This window comes from Mixophyes fleayi, chromosome 10, assembly GCF_038048845.1.
Source record: "Mixophyes fleayi isolate aMixFle1 chromosome 10, aMixFle1.hap1, whole genome shotgun sequence".
In the NCBI taxonomy this organism is placed as follows: Eukaryota; Metazoa; Chordata; class Amphibia; order Anura; family Limnodynastidae; genus Mixophyes; species Mixophyes fleayi.
In genome coordinates this window covers 59,055-81,653 of record NC_134411.1, presented here as the reverse complement: position 1 = coordinate 81,653, position 22,599 = coordinate 59,055, and the positions used below count along the sequence as shown (strand labels likewise).

The following is a 22,599-nucleotide window of genomic DNA, read 5'->3' as shown; positions in this document are numbered from 1 at the left end:
AATACGGTAATTTTAACCCTCGCGACTCCCTGAGCTGCAAGCAAAAACCAGAGTTAAAGATTAGCATATTAACGGTAATAATGCCGCGTTACCTCTATGTGTGTTACAGAAGCGTACTCTTGCTGAGCTGCAGGAGAAAAAACGTAAACGATCACAAAGTGGTTAATACAACCATAATACTCCCACAATAGACAGAGAGGCACCCATTTATTAATGTATGCAATGCAGATAAACCCATCAATCTCATTATTTACATAATATGGCCATCTATGCACTCAAATGAAATGAATAGCAGTAATAATAAGAAAAAATAAATCAGATTTGTAAACTAAATTTCCAGCTAGTAATAAAATTGTGCAAATATGTTTGACATTGATTACACTACATTATAAGCGTCATTAACAGTGACACAGTAGCAGCCATTGCTGCATGGCTCGAGCACCCATAGGTATGACACCTTTACTTACTATAGAGTTCTAATTGTTCAGCACAACCTCCCATATTACCACTAGGGAGCTAGAGGTTAGCACTGCTGCCTCACAGCATTGGGGTTATCAGTTTAATTCCTGAAAAAGGACCCTATCGCTGTGGAGTATGTACTCCCTATGATTTTGTGGGTTTCATCCAGGTGCTCCGGTTTCCACCCACACTCCAAAAACATACCAGTAGGTTAATTGGCAACGGACTTAAAAAAAGAGGATGCTAGTGTGTGTGTGTTAGAGAGACTAGACTGCAAGCGCTAATGAGGCAGGGACCGAAATGAATGACACAGTACAGCGCTGCATAATATGGTGGTGCTATATAAATAAGTGATAAATGCTAATAATATCCATGCAAAAATTCAGACCCAAGTGCAAATCACATTTACACAGTGGCTGGTCTTTTGTGACAATACATGGATTTGTGGGCATCTGCAGGGGTGAAATGGAAGAAAATGTGCAAATTGGGACATTAATTGTTGCAAAGTAAATAATAAGCTTCCAAATGCGCATAGTTTGGCAAAAGTGGTCTTTTAAGTACATTCATGAAAAAAGTCAACAGGAAGAGTAATTTATGAACATTCAAAGTTACGCACGCTGTGTGCAAATACCCTTTTATCCTTTTGCAATATACTTAGTCTCTACAAGAAAGCGTGCAGTATAGCACTACAAAACGGCACTCACTCCCTCTGATGGAACGCCCATAGCATATATCTGCTATGTCATTTCAAAGTCTGCTTGTTATGGCTAACGGTTATTGGCATAAGCTTTCAGAACAGGAGACAGAGGTCCTCACATAGCGCAGCTCTTCCCGTTGTGCTCACAGGTACTTGGATGCCCCCAGGTCTTAACTCTTAGCATAGTGAAAGCTAACATTCAATACTGCAGCAAGTAGATAGCAGGCGTCAGTAAGAGACAGAAGTGGATAGTCAGAAGCAGTCCATGATCAGGAGTTCATAGCTAGTAGAGTAACCAGGGGAAGGGAAAAAAGGTCAGGAATGGCAGCAAGCAGGGGTATCCAAATAACAAGCCAATCAGAGTTCAAGCAGGGTCCAGAAACAAGCCAGGGATCACAACAGAGATCAATCAGAAGTCCAGCAGAGTATCCACACAGCAGGTAAGCCATGCACAGCATAAATGCTATAACCTGCAGAAAAGCTACGCCTTCCCTGCCTTATATACATAGGGGAAGCCAAAAGGAAGGAGGCACAAATGGAAGGCTGTTAATTAATGTAAATATTTGCGCATGCGCCTGGCTGTCCCTTCATGCAGGAACACGGCGCTGACAGAGCATTCCGGCCATTGCCTTGGTGAAGGCCTGGGACAAAGAGGAAGTGACGTCCCGGTCGTCACGGAAGATTGATCTACATAGCTGGGATATGAGGGTGCAAAGTGGGTAGTTTCATTCACTTGGTAGTCTACCTGAGGCTTCGGCAGATAGTAAGTAAATAGATTGGCTGCTGTCGGCAGCCAAAGAAATCACTAAAGCTTTCTAGTTTGACGTTCAAAGAGAGTGTGGAGGATATTGAGCTGTCTGTAGAGTAATTTACTCTACAGAGTTAGGAGTTGGTTATCCGGAGGTTAGGGTAGAGGCCTGGGACGTCAACGTTGAGTGCGTTTCTTTTAAGTACCTTAGGAGGCGTGTATATATCATTGACCCACATTATGTTGTTATTTTCTGCAGTTACAAATTTATGCAAAGACTTTCTCAAAACATGGATTATGGAAAGTATTGTTTTGATCCATTATGCTTCTCATTAGGATTACACACTGAACTTGGAGTGACCCAAATATAGTACTTTCTAGCCAAAGGAATTGGGACTCTTAATTAGACAATAAAAACGGCTGATTGCTCTTATGTGACTGCAGGGCATCTCTGAGTAAATAATCAGGTGAGGTGACAGAATCATAGCCTTCCTTTTATCAAAATACATTAACTTCTTCTTTACTTATACACAGGGAGTTACTGAAAACTATTTTATACAATACAGTAGCTATACTTCACTATCATTTAAACAAGTATTAACAAAAGTAAAAAGAAAAAAAAAAGCCCTCCACTTTGTCACTGTATACTAACCAGAGGTGTTAAACAGACTCCTACTAATCAGATAAAAGTTGTCTAATGCACAATAGGTATACTATAGGGTTTGAACACAGGTTTTTACAATTAAAATGGATAATAACTAACTACTGACACAATGTGTCACCAATCACATTTGCCACATATTTTAGCAAATGTTACAATTTATGCACTCCAGTTTATCATTCACATTGTCAACAGAAGAGGAATTGCCCTTGACCAAGCAAGCAAAAAATGAGTCGCCCTTCCAACAGTGTTTGAACATGAACGTGGAACTACGCACAACTCACTGAATGATGGCAAACTCGGGACTAAAGAAATAGACTGGTTAACATTGAGCACATCCACAGTAAAGGACACAAACATGCATGTACAGGCAACGTATTCTAGACATATTTATTAGGCATGGAGTGCATTTAATGCCTATACAGTGGCTGCAATAGCCTTCACCTATGTGGTCCAGTAATGACATACAGACATATAGAAGTTAATGAAAATCCAGAAAACTACTATTAAATGTGCACAGATCAGCTGCTCTCAAATGAAATCCTTTTTTGTTATATAAAAATGTTTTTTTTTGCCCTTTTATATTATGTTAAACGGAAACTCAACACAATAAAACAAATCCATGATAAGATTTGAAAATTATTTATAGTAAAGTTATTTCTTTCCCTCTCCATTTGCTATTTGCTACAAAAAACAAGTCAATAATACTGCAACTTTTTTCCCTTCATTGTTACAATGTTGTTACACTTCGCAAAATAATTAATTCATAGTGCTGCAGTGAAGATAATGTTTAGCAAAGTTCACAAACAACATAATTATTAACTGGGGGACATGGATGAAAAATGTGAGTAACACTTTAATTTTCAACTCCTTATTAACGTTCTAAAAAAATGAAATATGTGAAACACACAGTTATGAGAATTATAATGTGCTAACAAAGAATTAGCAGAAACCTTAAATAAACATCAATACATTTAACCCACAAACAGAAGGTATTTTGTACCCCCCCCCCCTTAAAAAAAATGGACAGAACACTGAAATTCACATATGACTTGAAATCTTACCTGCTTCACATATGAAATTCACTTGTATGTCCAATCTCACTGGCCCCAGTACAGGATGAAAGGGGCAACAGGTATTTTACAATAAAAATTAATGCAGTGGGTTCCAATTTGTTGCTTAATGAAAATCTATAACCTAAAATAGTACAGAACATCTGTCAACCATGTTCCCACACACAGCTTATGTCCTGTTTGTGTGAGGATTGTACTGATGTTACTGTATTAATGTTAGGACAGTGACTGGGGGCATACCTACATTTAATAAAAAAAGAGACTTTAAACTTGTAAATACATCTCACAGGGATGATATGGAAAAACCTATTTAAGTCCTGTTTGGTTTAATATAGGAAAAGCAATATATCAACTATATGATGTTATGACGATGATTCTTCTAATGTTTGAGAGTAGGTTTAAATAATAATGTCACAGGAAAAGTTAAATACACTTACCACATATTGCTAAAGTATGCTCAGATCCGCATGCAATCTGTGGAGCAAATGAAACAAAAGACACTTCAATGTAATCATTGTGAATAAGCATTGGGCCTGACTGGCAATATCACTATGATAGGTGGTACAATGTAATTTGATAATCATCACATCTTACACAGCGTAATATTCCCTGTGCTGCTTTTAAAATAATTGGGCTTGGTCCCTGAACATTAGCAACAATTGGAGCATAACCAATCCTGTTGTCCCTTGTATATTGTATAAGTACTTCTAAGCATGACCTTAAGCCTGTTGTCATCCCTGCTAGTATCTGTGCCATATGTTGGGATTTTCTATTATGTGGGAATATTATGCAAGTATATTGTGTATGAAAGATGAAGTGCTAGGCAAGATTACTGTATGTGACAATAATACCTAGCGATATTTGTCCCTGTATAGCTGATCAATTCCAAAGTAATTCTTAATCTGTTAAATATAATTTAGTAGTTTTTTAAAAACATTTTGGTAGCCCAAAAGATATATAATTATTGTTCATACAATATCTTTTTATGAATGAAAAGTAAACAAATGAAATGACAACATGTCATACAATGTCAAACAATTAGGGATACAAATCAGGTACTAGCATATAAGTTTCTGATGACAACCATGTCTAGAAAGCTTCACAAATCAAAAATATAAGACAAATTGCCACAACAGGGTCAGGCAAAAAAGAAAAACCGTTTTAATGCGTTAGATAAACAATTTTGTAAAATATAAAACATAACAAAATCACAACATGGGGGACGGAGAAGGAACTGGAGAGGGATCTCAGGGATCGGGATCCTGGTCCTTGATGAAGGCAACTATATGAATTTAGCTAAATCGAGTTCGGTTAAGAGGAGAATTTCGCTGCTTGAATCCTATCGAATGGCAACTATGTGGATAAGGCGGGATGTGTCTCAGTTTCTTGAAAATCTAGCCACCGAATCCTAATGAAACAATCATCTTCAAACCTATCGGAGGATGAAAGAATTAGATCACCCATATTTCTGTACAGTTCAAGCCAGGTGAACCACTCTTTTAGTGTTGGAGAATAGGGGGATCGATCTCCAGTGTACCTGAATCAATGCCTTTGCAACACTATTTAAATATTTTAGTAGGGATTTCTTGTATTGGGAGGCCAGTAAGCTAGTCAGGTTTAGCAAGCAGAAGATGGGCCCTCTGGAATATAACTCTGCATAATTTATTTTAATATGGTGATAACCCCATCCCAAAACAGTCAGTCTTGTACAGTCCCTCCAAATATGTATTGGTGTCCCAATAGCCAAATTACATCTTCAATTACACCTTGTATTGGGCCTCGAGTACAGATGTGCTTAATGAGCTAGCTTGGATAATCTGAAAGATGATATTCCACTTATTTCTTTAACTAAGTTAACAAGGTCTCTCTCCCAATCCTTTGTGAACTTTAGTTATGTTCTGAAATTTTTTTTTATTAAAATTTTATATATCATCATCATTTATTTATTAATATAGCGCCAGCAAAAACTGTAGCGCTTTACAATTGGCAACAAACACAGTAATAAAACAATATTGGGAAATACGGACAGACAGAGAGGCAAGAAGGCCCTGGCGACAGGCTTACAATCTATACCCAATAATATATGTGTTGGGCAGCTTGAAGTTACACATATGGCCTCGAATGGTGTCAGTTCCCTACCTGCTTCTTTCATGTTTAAGAAGTGTGTTACCTGTAAATAGTGCCAAAATTCAGAACTAGGCAAGTTCCATTTAGTCTGACTATGCACAACATAGGTAGCACAACAGAAAAGCCCACCAGCTGGTCAGCACGCACGACTCCTGCTTGTGACCACATTTTAAATGGACTAGACAATTCCTGGGTTCCAAGAGGGAAGGACGGTTTAGCAAACAGCGGGGTCAAAGGAAAGAATGTCTAAGATATATATATGTTTGTTCTCACAGTTTGATCCAGGGTGCCAAGGTAGGTCTAAGTATTGGATGTTGTGTTCTTGGCAGCTTAGAAAGACACACCAACATATTCGAGTGATTTTCAAGAGACCATTCCACTATTGCCACACATTACTGGTCCTCCTGCGCCCTTGTCCATTCTAATAGTCTGCCAAGCACGATGGCCTCATAGTATGTTTCAAAATGAGGTAGCTGATCGTCACCCAGGTGTCTACGCCTTAATAGAGTGTTTAAAGCGTGGTTTCTTTACACCCCACACAAAGTCTATGACCAAGCAGTGCAAATCTAAGAACCACTTACAATGAATGTGTATCGGTGACAAGTGTGATGCTCTGGGCAATGTTCCGCCGGGAAACCTTGGGTCCTAGTATTCATGTGGATGTTAGAGTGACAGGTACCACCTACTAATCATTACTGCAAACCAAGTACAGCCTTTTAGGGCAAAGGCATTCCCTGATGGCAGTGGCCTCTTTCAGCAGGATAATGTGCCATGCCACACTGCAAAAATTGTTCAGGAATGGTTTCAGGAACATGACAAAGACTTCAAGGTGTTGACTTGACCTCCAAATTCCCCAGATCTCAATCCAATTGAACATCTGTGGGATGAGCTGGAAAAACAAGTCCGAGTCATGCAGTGGCGGGCTGGCCCGGGGGGCAGGGGGGCATCGGCCCCCCGGGCCGCTCGGTCGGGCCGCTATTAGTGTCAATAAAAGCCTTTGACACTTATGAAATGCTTGCAATTTTAATTCACTATACCATAGCAAGATCTGACAAAAGGTCTAAAAACATTGAAGCAGCAAGCTTTGTGAAAACTAATACTTGTGTCATTCTCAAAACCTTTGGCCATAACTGTACACAGAGTAGCCTGCCTCTGAAAAATGTGACATAGTTGGGTACATGCAGCTGCTGTTACTGCTGGTGAAGGCGAATCCCCAACCCAATGGGCTGTCACAGTCATATAATCTTCAGATTGCCCAGTTCCGCTTGTCCACATATCCGTACAGTGGGTAGAATAGTATTTTGTAGCCCAATAATTAATTTTTTACGAACCTTCTTGAATTGGTGAGGAATAGCTTTTCTAGTAAAATGGTGTCGTGATGGAATTTGGTAACGGGGGACACAAAGACCTCAATTAACTGTCTAAAACCAGCTGCATTAATAGTGGATACTGGACGCAGATCTAAAACTAGCATAGTCGCTACGGCGTCTGTGATTCGCTTTTCGAATGGGTGACAGCTTTCATACTTGCTTCCTCTTGCAAAGGATTGTTTAACAGTCAATAGTTGTAAACTACTAGTAGTCTTCTTGGTCTGCTTCTGGAATGAAGACCCACCCCCAGCAGCAGCAGCAGTGGGACTAACGCTCAAGAATTCTTTTGAGCAATCCTGGATAGTGGAGGAGTCATCTAGCCTTAGCAACTTGGATGCAGGACTGACTCTGATTGCTACTGAGGATATTGATGAGGAAGGTGTTGTGGGTGTAGATTGCAGGTGCAGGGATCTAGGTGAGAGAAGGAATCTAGCTGATGATGGACTGCTTGTTGTTATTTTTTTACCATAAGTTTCAGAATTTCCCAACTGCTTGCCATGAACTCGCTTCTAATGGCGTAACATGGATGAGGTTGGATGGATGTCGTCAGGATTTTGGTAAAAATAATTCCACACATAAGAGGTGGATTTTTTGGTCATTTTTTGTCATGCCCAGGCACAACAATGCTCTTCTTCTTATCGCGTGCAAGAACTGCTTCCAATGGTGCAGGACTTACACAAACATCATCATCCTCATTAATATCCTCATTAGCACCGTCATCAGCTAAACAAATATCCTCCTCATCCTGTTGCAATTCCAAAGTGGCAACCTCAATTTATGTATCACTGGCTACACTTGGGCTGCCCATCTGCAGAAATGCTGAAAGGAGGCTTCTTTATAAGTACAGTATCAGAAAGGTCAGGCTTACACATAGAACTCGTGGATAGGCTCTCCTCAGGGATTTGTGTCATTTCTGAATCTGAACATACAGTTTCTTCTAATGTCTTACTGTTTTCTTCCAGGTTGGCTTTTACACGTTGATGATGAGTATATAAATAATCTATTATATTTCATTTTATAAAATATATCATAATTCAGGCATAGTTGAATGAGGACAGTGACTTTGCACATACAATCCCTCCACCCCACTGGAAACAAAAGGTCTGTGAATGTTTGTGTAAGTCTTGAGTTAGTTGGTCAAAATTAGCATGTGAAAGGCTGTGATCTGTTTCCTGTGGAAAGGTAAACTCCGCCCAGTAGAAAGGTATTATGTTATGTATCAAAGAGCATAAAAGCTCTCTCGGTGGCCTGCTCCCAGCCTGATAAGACATGTGAGACTGCTGCTGGAAACTAAGTTTAATGAAATGGTGATCTGTATATGTGAGGGCCTGGAAAGACACTTCATATTAGAATCTGGCTAGTAGGTAAAATGTAATTGAATGGAAGGTGAGTGAATCTGAAAACATAGTTTTGTGATGGTTTGTAAATGTAGTTAATTTGAATGAAGTGTAATGTGTTTTTGAATGGAAGATGGTTGAATCTGGATATATACATAGTTCTGTGTTGGTCTAATGTCATAATGGAATAGTTATAAGGTGTAACTGTTTTGTTAGGTTATTTGAATGGAATTTTCTGAGTTGAGATAAAATGGAGTTAGTGAAGTGTTGGCCATGGAAGCATTTGTGTTTGTTGCAAAGGTTATTTGGAATAGATGTATTGTGTAATATGCCTTGCTGGCTCTCACTAAATAGATGTCTTTTGTGTAAAATAGATATTTGTGGGGGACTTACAAGTATATTACTAGAGGTTTAAGAGCATGGCCCTGTTCATTGGTAGTCAATTAGGGCATAACAAGCACATGTGACCAACACGTGTTTGTAACTTCTAACAAAGGAAGTCGGCCATTTTAAATATTGTGAGCTATTTCAGTTCTTGGAAAAGGCTAATGGAAATTGCAAATGCTGTATAATGGAAGTGTGTGGTTATAGTTTGTATAATGCAGTTTAGTGTAAATGTAGTAAGTGTATGGAAATGGTTGTGCATTGTTTTGTTTGTTAGAACGGGTGTGTTGGAAAAGTATTTAATGGGAAACTGAAGAAAATGTGTAGATGTTATTGGAAACCCTGCTGTGCTGCTGTTGAAGAGTATGGCTGAGATGAGGACTTAGATTAAAGCAAATGATTGGATTGTTCAGGAAATGGTCAGATTGTTCAATATAAAGTTTTGTTAGACTGTTAGTTTAAAGGGTAGTTTGTAACTCTGAATCTCCAAAATAATATGGTTTATTGCTGGAAATGTTGATGTAGTTAATATGCCAGCAAGGTGAAATACCATGTGTGTAGCGCAGGCCGAGTTCAGACAATAAGAGAAAATGGATATAGAAGTTCTATGCTTGTACAATGGCTGCCATCTAGAAGCTTCCATGTGAAGGGAATGTGGATAGTGAATAATGGCTGTTGGACTGAGATAAATGAAATGATAGATGGATAAATGGTAGAAGTTTTGAGATAAATGTGAGAATATTTGGAAGGTTAAAATGTGTGCTTGAATGTATGTCTCTCACTACCCCACAGGTCCCCCTCCCCACACACACACAGGTCTCCCCCTCCCCCCTTCACAAACCTTTAGACAATATTTTGTGCATAGTTTTTCTTGTAGATATGAGCATAAGTTATTATATTAATATTGATCCTGTGGATTTAAGGAATAATAAGAATTATATTTCTTAGGTTAAATCAGAATTACCTTTGCGAGGAGTTGGTTGACGGTAGTAGTTATAAATTACGTTATTAAATGGTCATCCATACATTTGCCAGACTATTAAGGAGATTAAAACCCTATAAATACCCCAGATACCTTTTTACACACACAAAAGTATTTGGGCACCACTTTTTGAGTCAGAATGACAAAGTCTTGCATCGCCATAACTGACCTTACAAGAAGATGCCTCAGTGACAGTTGCAGAACTAGCACTCATAGAGAAATATGAAGGCCTGATACTTTTTTATTTTTTTCTGCAGATAACTTTACCTTGATTACAGGTGTTTTTTTCTTTACCAAGGTAAAAGGTGTTTTTTTTACATTTTTGTTTACAACTTAAATACACTATGTACTTTAACATAGGCTTTAGCAGATGACGTAGAGTGATTACTATCATCATGACTGGTGCCAGCAGCTGCTTGGTGCTCCTGGTCTTCTGTGGACTGATGTGAATCCATTTTGTTGACACAGTACAATGTGACTGTAGACTTTTACGAACACTGCCAGCACTATTATTTCTGTTTCAACACTGAACACTGCCACCTCTCCTGTTTCTGGGTGAGCTATGGCACAGTAGAATGTTACTGCTGGCGGGGGTGCTCCCATGAGGGAAACTTTATCCACATATGGTGGACCTGTCCCAAATTGACAAAATTCTGGGCCGAGATTAAACAATTGATCCATTCGGTACTCCAGATAACGATACCATTAGAACCTAAATTTTTCCTTTTGCCCTTGGGAGCGCCCAAGGTGGCTCGACACCAGAATAAGCTGGCTAGACATATCTTGTCGGCAGCTACCTGCCAAATCGCAGCAGACTAGAGGCAGCAGTCTCTACCATCACTCCAGGCTATTATTAACAGAGTATGGCAGGTCCAGCGCCTGGACGTCAAGACCGTTCACTAAGGTGTGTCTTTTTTTCAGGCTTATTCCTCTTTCACTTGACACTAAACCTCCATTTGTCCGTCCTTCTCCCTTTAATCCCTCTCCTTTTCTTCTTGGCTATGTTTTAGTCTCTCTTTTCTACTCTCTGCCTCTTGCCCTCCTCTCTCGTGGCATTTGGCATTTCGCTTACCCCCTTACATCTTTTTTTTTTTTAGAAAAAAATAAATTCCTGGTCAATCTTTTATATGTAACATGACCCATCCATATTACTGTTTCACAACGATTTGTTTATTATATTTTATGCTTTTACTGATGTGTACATGTTCGTTTTTTCTTTTTTTGCATGTTGGTGATTTTGTTATTTGACCTTGCAAAAATAAAATTTATAAAAAAAAAAAAAAAGGTTACTGCATACTTTAAAGAACACTGCCAGCCCTCCTCTTTCTCTTTCTTTAATGACGCTGCCCAACTGCACTGGAGACTGGCAAGAACCCTGCTACCCCTTCTGTGTCTCTGTGTCAAATGGAACCGGATCTCTGTGAAGGGTGACACTTATAGAACCCAAAACTCGGGAGATCCGACGACGCGACAATGCAGTTTTGTCTCGTTTTCCGTTCCGAGGGCACGCAAAAGTGACGTTCGGTTAAACTCGGTTTTCCAAAAACCAAGCCCGAGCATCTCTAGTTAGCACCTAATTGTTTTCTGACTTAGCTGCAATACACTGCGGTGATCTCAGAGGTGATGCAGGAAATAAAGCATGTAACACACACATTTCAAACACCCGTTCATATTACAATCATTTTCTTTCTTACACTGCAGGATTTCTACTTCATGTTGATTGGGTAGAACTTCTCTCCAATAAAGCAGAAGTTAAAAGGCCGCTACCATGACAACAAATAAAGTCTATGGATTTAAGAGTAAACACTGGCTTGATGGAAGAAAACATAATCTCCATTGCAGAAGGCTAAAATAACATTAGCTAAAAACATTGTTAGAAGAATGAAAAGATTAACATATTTGCTGAGATATGGTCAATTAAATAAACTAACTGAAGTCTAGATGAAAGGTAGAGATTGTGCAAAATTCTTTCTATTGCAATTAAATAATTAACAGATCTAAATCAGTAAATGGGTATTGCTTCTACAAAACACCCGAGACCCCCACTATACGGGCCACACCCAGCCCCCATTATACGGGCCGCACCGACTACAACCATTATAGGCGCCAGACCAAGCACCCCATTATGCCATAGGGCACTGCTCTGTGGCATAATATGCATTGTGGTATAAATTGACCAATGCCACAAAGTAGTGCCCCAGTTCAATTTATGTCACATTGTTCAATTTATGCCACAATTCATATTATGCCACACAGTAATGCCCCCAATTCATATGCCGTACAGTAATGCATCCACACAATATTATGCCACACAGTAGTGCCCCAGTTCAATTTATGCCACGTTTTTAATTTATGCCACAATGCATATTATGCCACAGAGTAGTGCCCCAAATATTATGCCACAGACTAGTGCCCCCAAACAATATTATGCCACAGAGTACTACCCCCAAACAATATTATACCACATAGTACTACCACCAATCAATATTATGCCACAGAGTACTGCCACCAATCAATATTATGCCACAGAGTACAGCCACCAATCAATATTATGCCACAGAGTACTGCCACCAATTCATATTAAGCCCAGAACAGGCTAACTCCCATCCCCCCTGGTAAAAAGGTAACATTGTTAAGTTCGGAAAAAAAGCAAAAAACAAAAAATTACAATAAAATAAAGTAAACGTGACTTCCCTCTGCTTCATCTCCTCTCTGTGGTCGGCTGGGCAGGCTCCTCATGGCTCCTGTACGCTGCCGGCATTGCAACATCATGATATGTGCGGCTCTTAAAGGTGCAGGTGACTCCCGCTTTGCCCCACCTACATAGAAAAGGGCAGGGGTGGATTGGGAAGTTAAAGTGGCCTCATATAGATGGGGCCAAATAAATAGTAGGTGGGGCCCAGTATGTGTGTGCACCTACTGCATATACCTGAGTATGTGTGTCCTGTTCTTGTCGCTTTCCCGACCTATGGCTGCTGATGTCTTTAACTTAGTTGCTGCTTGTCTGGATCCTGCAATGGTGGGAGTCCTATCTGGAAAAAAATGTGTACCCACCACATAATACAGAGGGCAACCTGGGGAACGCCACACAATAGAGAGGGTAATCTGGTGACCGCCACACAATACAGAGGGCAACCTGTTGACCGCCACACAATACAGAGGGCAATCTGGTGACCACCACACAATACAGAGGGCATCCTGGTAACCTCCACACACTACAGAGGGCAACCTGGTGACCGCCACACAATACAGAGGGCAACCTGCTGACCGCCACACAATACAGAGGGCAATCTGGTGACCACCACACAATACAGAGGGCATCCTGGTAACCTCCACACACTACAGAGGGCAATCTGGTGACCACCACACAATACAGAGGGCAAACTGGTGACCGCCACACAATACAGAGGGCAACCTGGGGAACGCCACACAATAGAGAGGGCAATCTGGTGACCGCCACACAATACAGAGGGCAACCTGTTGACCGCCACACAATACAGAGGGCAATCTGGTGACCACCACACAATACAGAGGGCATCCTGGTAACCTCCACACACTACAGAGGGCAATCTGGTGACTGCCACACAATACAGAGGGCAAACTGGTGACTGCCACACAATACAGTGGGCAACCTGGTGACCGCCACACAATACAGAGGGCAAACTGGTGACCACAACACAATACAGAGGGAAATCTGGCATCCACCACACAATACAGTGGGCAATCTGGTGACCGCCACACAATACAGAGGGCAACCTGGGGAACGCCACACAATACAGAGGGCAACCTGCTGACCGCCACACAATACAGAGGGCAATCTGGTGACCACCACACAATACAGAGGGCATCCTGGTAACCTCCACACACTACAGAGGGCAATCTGGTGACCACCACACAATACAGAGGGCAAACTGGTGACCACCACACAATACAGAGGGCAAACTGGTGACCGCCACACAATACAGAGGGCAACCTGGGGAACGCCACACAATAGAGAGGGCAATCTGGTGACCGCCACACAATACAGAGGGCAACCTGTTGACCGCCACACAATACAGAGGGCAATCTGGTGACCACCACACAATACAGAGGGCATCCTGGTAACCTCCACACACTACAGAGGGCAATCTGGTGACCACCACACAATACAGAGGGAAATCTGGCATCCACCACACAATACAGTGGGCAATCTGGTGACCGCCACACAATACAGAGGGCAAACTGGTGACTGCCACACAATACAGTGGGCAACCTGGTGACCGCCAGCTCAAGTACTTAAAGCAAGATCCAGGACTTTATATAATATAGCCGCAGTATTACGATCAGGTCAATAGGCAATCATTGCATATTGTTGCACCAGCCCTATAGCAGCAGCATGGGATACACCTGCGTCTAATCGTGTCGCAGATACGTGACCACCCCTTTACTGTACTTGGCCTAAGATTGCCCTTTAACCCGTTTGCCTCTTCAGGTGACGCAAGTCATCAATACGCAAAAGTATTGCATTTTTGGTGCTCAGTATGGAATTGAGTATCTTATGCAAAAAAAATGAAAAAAAAACAGTCCAATTCTAAATAAGCCCCATTACCTGCCATTCATCCATTCCTCTTCCTCCATAACCAGCAGGCTTAACCATTCCCACCTATATCTGCTTTTACTTTGCTCTATTCCCACCTATATATCTGCCTTCCCCAAGCCGCTCATAACAGATAAATATTTTCTGCTCATGGCTGCCTTCCCATTCATTTGTTCCCAGCACACTACCACGCTCCCCCACCCATAATCCTAACCCCATTCCTCCCTGTTAACTGCAATTATTACCTGTCTTTTCCTACCCGTGGTCACTGCTCATATTACCAGAATTCCCCATTCTACGCGCATATCTCTAACACTCTGTCAGTTACCTGCTCATAAAACCAGCTTTCCACTTGTTTCCACACTCCTATTAGTCAGGCTTCCCCTTCCTCTGTTCCCTGCAAAGGTCATCTGTCTCTCCCTTCCAAATGTCTCTCCCTTACACCGTTCCCTGGTATAGCTGCCTCTCCCTTTATCCATTCTCTAGTTACATTACCAGCCTTCCCCTATATTCCTTGTTCATATTACCTACCCTATCTGCAGGCCCTGCTCATTTTACCAAAATCCCCCATCTATCTCCTTATATCAGACTTCCCTTTCCTCTGCTCCTCACCCATATCTGCTTCCTTCTTGCTCCATTTTTTTGTTCCCACCAAAAAATTATTATAAGATCGAAAGAGAATTACAAAATAATGCATCAAATATATATTGGTACAACCACATTGGATAATGTTACAGCTGAGAAGTAACTGCAATGGCATTAACACTGGACAAGGGGTAAGACAGGGAGGACCCCAGAAATCTATCTATGAAATGTAGGAGAGGTCTCTCCTGGCCCATATAGTGTGAGCTATATGCTATATGGTCAGTTTATTTATATCCTAGAGTCTTAAGTTGTAATGAGCAGTTTAGGGCTCCCATGTTATGCTGGATGACATGATGGAGTTCTTAATGATGTGATATATCCCATCTGATATATGTGCTACAGTCTGTGCCCACAACTGACAGAAAGGAGGTACCAACTAGCGGCTACTAGCTGGTAGGTTATTAGTCTTATTCATTTATTTTGATGATGGGATGCAGAGGGAACAATACTTGGGTATAAAAGGAATACCTACTTGCACAAGCATATGGATAAGGTTCCTAACTGTATTCCCACCATATATGCTGGAAGGAGCCTGGCATTGAACAGCCCCTTCAACACTGATCTGTGGCATTCGGATGAAGCTACCGCAGTTTGGTGGAAACATAGTAACATCTGTATAAGAGTTTGTACATGTTGTTCTTTATTTTAACACATATGGAGCTAATAGCGCATTGTCTGTAATCTCGACCCACTCTTCGTCATCCAATGTCTCTGCCAGATTGGCTTTCTATTTAAATTTGTGTGGGTCTTTTGATGCAATGCTTGGTATTGCTATTTCTTTATCATATAAAATTACTTTGTTGAATTAAGAAAGGATATTGCCACACAAAATCAGCAAACATACAAACAAAACAATGTGGCACCTCTTTCCTTCGTACTTTGAAAGGGATAGTGAAATGTTGTATCTCTTTGCTTCAGTGCCTGCCCCAGCACCCCCCCGAGTCTTTTATACAGTATGTTAGAATGTGAACTGTGATTAAATCACCCGGGGGTTGACTCGGGAAGTCTCTTGTATTCGACTACACTAACCCTCTGAATAATAAGGGATCACACAATGTGGTTACTAACAATCAAATGGGTGTTTAAGATAGATTTAAATAGGAGGAGATTCTGGACTGGGTAATTGGGACCACAGGGAAGATAATAATCAATGGAAACAGTACTGTGAACAGTAATGACACAAACAAGATGGCTGTCACATGCTGTCACTGGCAACCAAACTCTCCCACAACCTACTCACACCGTATGAATATATATATATATATATATATATATATATATATATATATATATATAAACACACAAATAGATAAACAATGGCGCTAACAACCACAGCGTAACCACCAGTAAATAAGTTACTGGTATAAATGATGTACCAAATAATCAGTCCTGAAAGAGACACATAGCCCAGTTAAGAGCAGCAGCCTCAGATGACTTGTATCCAGATGGTTGGTCCGGATGGATGTAGTAGCTGCGAATAGATAAACAAGTAGGGCGCCCCAATGTGTGATATGAAATATAAATTGGGAAGATGTAATAAACTGCGCACCGTAAGGATGAAGTCAACGGTCATGTGGTATAGTAGAGGTCCCTCTTCAGAGGTAGTACCTCCCACTCTCCAACAAATGGCAACAATGCAGAAAATAGAAAAAACACATATAGTGTAATATAGTTATAGGATATAACACCAATTGTGATAAGTCCTCCACCAGGATCAATGGTTGAAGCCCAAAACCAAGTGGGTTAACATTAAGAGTGCATCTTCAGATAAAAGCAAAAATATCTGCGTACCAGAAAATCAGGTTAAGCAAACACTTAGGAGTGTACTCAGAACCAGCAGTTCCTCAGTCAAAATTCATGCAAGGCGGTATTGTATGAAACGGACAAAGACAGGAATGCAATGTAAAAGTATGAAATGACGATTTAATAAAAAGAGTAGTAAAAACTCACATGAAGTACAAATAATGATGCCAATAAGATCCAAAGCTCAACGCGTTTCGTCCCAACACCGTGGGACTTCCTCAGGAGCAAACGTGTAGTGAACCACAACTGCTGGTTCTGAGTACACTCCTTAGTGTTTGCTTAACCTGATATTCTAGTACGCAGATATTTTTGCTTTTATCTGGAGATGCACTCTTAATGTTAACCCACTTGGTTTTGGGCTTCAACCATTGATCCTGGTGGAGGACTTATCACAATTGGTGTTTTATCATATAATATATATTACACTATATGTGTTTTTTCTATTTTCTGCATTGTTGCCATTTGTTGGAGAGTGGGAGGTACTACCTCATTGGGGCGCCCTACTTGTTTATCTATTCACATATATATATATATATACACAATGATTTAATGCAATAACCACAATAATAATGTCTTGGCAATATTAAATAGTTTGTAATATTAAATAGTTAACACTGGAGCACATGTAGAAACGTTGGTAATCCTACTTAACTTGGATATCTTAAGGTGTAACCTGCATTAGATTTCTGATACTTGGAACATCTCTATATCTGACAAGTAACACAGTCTCTGATATATGTACAGATTAATGTCAGGAGGTCTAACTTGTGGAGTTAGAGGTATAATGTTCTTTTCTTAATGCAGCAATAATGGTATCACAGTATTTGATGTGTTACTACTTATCTCTCTCCCTCTGGATGAAGATGAGGGTCTTAGCCATTGTTGGGTAATGGACTACCTGCAAGCTGTCCCTCTCTGCTTACACACAATGCGCCAATAGCTGGAGACTCCCTCTCAGCTTGCTCTGCTGTGTAATCTCTCTCAGGCTGAAAGATAGAGGATTCTCTGCAGGGATCTGGTTACAAGATTGTCCTGTGCATCCTACACCCAACAGCCTCCGATAGTTCTGGGGTCCCTGTGTCTGCTTGCACACTGTGCCCCTCTCAGACCTCTCTCCTTCCCCTGCTGCTGCCACACACATTCTGGCTCCCAGCACCAATCACTGCCTTTTTACTCCTTGCTTCCTGCCACCAAATGTGGATATTTATCCCCATGGCCTCAATACATCCCAGCAAGTGTTGTGAACCCCTGGTACATTTTAGAAAGTTTGGGGCACTCGTATCATCTGGTTAGGATGTCATATAGGGTCCCTCCTACAGCTATACTTATAGAGCATGCTTAAGTCATCTGGAAGATGGTAGACTAATTATGGTCCATGACAAGACCACCCAAATCTCTTTCCCAGTCCCTCGTGAATTTTAGTAACAAATAGAAAAGGTTCTCTACTAGCTATCTGTATATGCTGGATTGTATGCGAGAGGGGCACGTGGGTACCAGACACATCGATTCAAATATTTTTAGTTTTCTACCTTTCTCCCTAAAATTTTTCCTCATTGTTCAGAAAGTATTTTACAAGGAGATAACATCAAATTTCTGAGCTAGGCAGGTCACATTTGGCTTGTATGTCTCCAAATGAAGAAGGGGTTTAACAGAGGTCCGGGGCACATGAGGAGTCCAAAGGGGTAAAACAAAGGTATGGGGCACATGAGGAGTCCAGAAGGGGTAAAACAGAGGTCCGGGGCACATGAAGAGTCCAGAAGGAGTTAACAAAGGTCGGCTGCACAGTAGGAGTTAAGAGAAGGAGTCAAGCATGGGTTAGCAGAAGTCAGGGATGTAGGAGGAGATGCCTAATCTGCATTTCACAAGGAACATTCTTGAACCACCCAAATTCTACGATTGGCACTTGAAACTTTTTCACTCTGCCGACACTGCCGCTTGTAGATGAGAACATTTATGAGATTGAAATTTAATTGGAATATATCTGCTGTGAAGTTTAAATCAGAAGAAAGATTGTAGTTATTTAGGTTTAAGCGTTAGCACAGTTTGCACTATGATCTTTTTTGTTTGTTTTTTTATATGTAACACTGGAGGAAAAATGGAAGTGATACACCTTTATTAAAAAGAAAGTACACATTTTAAAGGACGATATTTGTTTGCTTGTTTATATCGTAACACTGGAGGAAAAAAAGGAAGTGACACTTCTATTAAGAAGAAAGCACACATCACTTTAAAAGGACATTGTGTTAAGATATGCCTACAGCTCAAGCCCAATCTTGTCTGATCTTGGAAGCTAAGCAGGATTGGGCTGGGTTAGTACTTGGATGGGAGACCACCTGGGGATACCAAGTGCTGTAAGTTAAAGTATAATTAATGAAATTCTATTGTTGTTGTATAATGTACCAATAGCACACAGTACACTTTATTTGTTTTTTTGGACACTGCCACCTTTGCCTGCGCCCCTCTAACACTCCACCAGTGCAAAATAAATGTGATGTCATAAAAAAGTACATCTGTGATGTGTTGTTTGTACATTTGGAGGGCTGAAAAAGGTTTGAAATGTTGTTTGTTAAACATACTCCTGCTTCAAATAAATATTTGTATTTTAATTTACACTCTATCTGTGATGGGTCAATTTATTGCGCCTGGATCTGGTAGCTTTGTCTCAGAAAGAGAACATGAAATCTAAAATTAGTCAACAGCGGACAGTTTAAGTGTTTCCAAAAATCACATGTTGTGCAGTAAGAATCTACTTTTAGAATATTATTTAGGTTTATCTTAAAACAGCCATTAAAAAAACATAACAAAGATTGAGCCTGCAGGTCCAGAGACAGAATAACTACAGAAAACATTCTGGAATATTACATGTCACATAGCTTAAATGATTCTGTCTATTCCTCAGTGAAAATACCTCCCAGGCATATTAAGAAGGTTTCATCTCACTTAAAGCAGGACATAGCAATGTGATTACACAAGAAGCAAGTTCCTGAGAATCAAACTATAGTGAGCATTGGGGAATTAAAACATCAATATTATATCTACACAGTCAGTATTTAGAGAAATGTAGAAACTGGTAAGGGTTAATTGTTTTATTGTCGGATATAAAACACATCCACTTTGGTAATAAACAGTTTAATATGTTCACATTAGAGGGAAGGGGATCCTTATAACTCCTAAAGCAAAGGTTGGGTTATTTGTTTATTTTCTCTCTCTATAATTATTTATTCTATAATCACCTGCACTGTAATACTTACATTCACAATCCTACTTTCTTGCAATGCTCAACCCTGCTGTTCTTGAAAGGCTTTGATCTTGACATTTATTAACAAGTGATATCAAAATTCATTGAGCCAACAAGCGACTGATCTCCAGAGAGCTTCTGTGGTTTCCATTCTTCCTCAGTAATCCTCTGCTGCTGCTCCCAGCTGTGACACAGGCTGCGATGTGATACCTCTGCCTGCCTGACATTCACAGAGGTTATAAACTATGTCATGTAAATCTGACCTTACTGGAAGAAGCTAAACAAATTGCTAAGAAAGTCCTTTTATCTATGTATCTTCCACAATTACAAAATTAAATCTTAGCCAGATTTATAATTGTGTTTTGCAAAATCCTCAGGTAATAACAGAGCAGCTGCATAATAACCTGTAATACTATGTGTATTTCTTAGAATGCAGTTCTCTTGCAGGAGTTAGCAATATGATCTCCTCGGGCTTACTTACAGCAAGCTGGAGCAAAATATACAATAACGAATCCAGCGAAATAAAGAATTACATATGGAATCACTGCACTTATAAGGTGACGCAGTTTCCCTAAAAATCCTCCTACCAAAGATTATAAGGTTCCAAATAACAGTGTAGACTAAACCCGAGAACATGGGGCACAAGAAAACATTTGCTACCACTGAATACACAATACAAGCGAGTCCAGGCATTGGGTGATTGCAGAGAATCATGCGCCTTAGAGGAAGTATAGGCACAGAATGTACCTGTAAGGGTTGAAGAACTGTCAGTGCTAGAACAAAAGATAGATGACGTAGGATGACACAAGCACAGTCATCCGCTTACGTGTAAAAATGAAGGACATGTCAGTGTATCCTTCGCCTCACATTAATATAATACTTATTTACTGCTTACAGATGAAGAGCTGGCATTTACTGTTGCCTATGGCATTAAATATAATTAAAATCATTTTGTTTGGACGGACTGCTGGTCCTGACACTCAGATTTTCATTTTTGCTTCCCAAAATGTAATATTTAAGTTTACTTTTAATGTCAGTTTTCAGTTGGTAGACACTATTGCAACAAAAATATTAACAAACAGTTAACAACTGATTTTGGTTTTCAACTATACTTGTAAATCAGACAATAAATTGGGCCTGATTCAAATCCGAACACAACTTGCAGTTGAAAAAAGAAAAAGAAAGAGTGCGGAACTGGAGCGTAATAATACCCGTGTTCAAGTCTGAGTGGATCTGGAGATGTGTTTGTATTTTTATCTGGGTGTAAGTATGCTCTGCCTAAACGTTATTAGCTTTATATTAACAGACACAACAGAGTGCAAGATACGCACATGTATATGTGCAATATAAAAGTACATCAGAGCACATGCAAAGAAAACCCCAAACAAAAACACCCCATAAATTAATAAAAAATGTTTTTCAGGAAATAAATGACATTACATGGCCTACATCAATCAGCATGTTCTTAATGTGTAATGTTCATACAATGCATTTTTATAGTCTCTCTTGCTTGCAAACACATTTTCTTTGCTATCTAGTGAGACGTATATGTGCAGTTTTTAACACAAAGGAGATGTCAGTCATCACTATCAGTCTGCACGTATACCTGCCCTGTAGATGGTGGAAATGATACAGCAAAAACACCAGAAACACAGGACTTGAATGGGTCTCCTCTACGTTGAAATGTCCTTGGCACGGCATTACTGTAAACTGCTTATATACAATTTTTTGTTTGGACCCTTCAGGGGGACATTCAGTGGTGTTGCCCTGCAAATGGATGCAACTGGATTGCCATAAGGAAGTGGCACTGGTAAAAGTCAAAACGCTCTACAAAAAGTTCAAGTCATCATAGAAAACCAAACACATGTAACATCTTATTACACAGCATCCTTGTTACTTTCGTAACAATAAATACAGCACATTTATGATTAGAGTTAGTAGTTTTTCTATACTCATCAACAGCGGCAAGAAAGCACCCAATTTCCAAGATCAATATATCATTTAAAAAAACAGATTATTATATAGGTAGCTACCAATGTGGGCAGTGTTTCCAATACAAATACACATATATGAGAAAAAGTCTGTTCTTCATTCACTGTCAATAAATTATACACCAAACATTATATGACTATTAGAGTGAACATATATCTTAAATTAGTACCAAGGTAGGATTAAAAGTAACTGACATTTATAAGGTTCACCCTGGAACCTTAGGGCTATGTTAAGGGAAACATCCCATAGTTGTCCGTGTATTCTGTACATACTATTTTGTACTACAAGTTACACATGTGTACTTCTACCATTGTCTAATCCACTGTTTTATAATTCCCACTCATAACTAATTTAGTTGCATAAAAGAATGAAAAATGTGTTTTTTAGAATGTTAAACATTTGTTCTTTTACCTTGGTCTATTACAATGTTGGAATATTAGCCATAGGAGGATTGTTTTATTGGCATGATATATAGACGTATGAATACAATCCATGGTCTACATGACC

General features: G+C 39.9%; 1 protein-coding gene across 3 annotated transcripts in view; it reads right to left on the bottom strand.

Annotated features, from left to right (window-relative positions):
* The window catches only part of SERGEF (secretion regulating guanine nucleotide exchange factor), an 88,215-nt gene that overhangs the window by 18,822 nt on the left and 46,794 nt on the right, over positions 1-22,599 (bottom strand). For all 3 annotated transcript variants that reach the window (XR_012679385.1, XM_075187549.1, XM_075187548.1), the window contains exon 10: positions 4,076-4,112. Coding sequence is in view for 2 of the 3 variants with exons in the window: in XM_075187549.1 (XP_075043650.1) it covers positions 4,076-4,112 (37 nt within the window). In the remaining variant the exon portion in view is untranslated. The remainder of the gene's footprint in view (positions 1-4,075; positions 4,113-22,599) is intronic.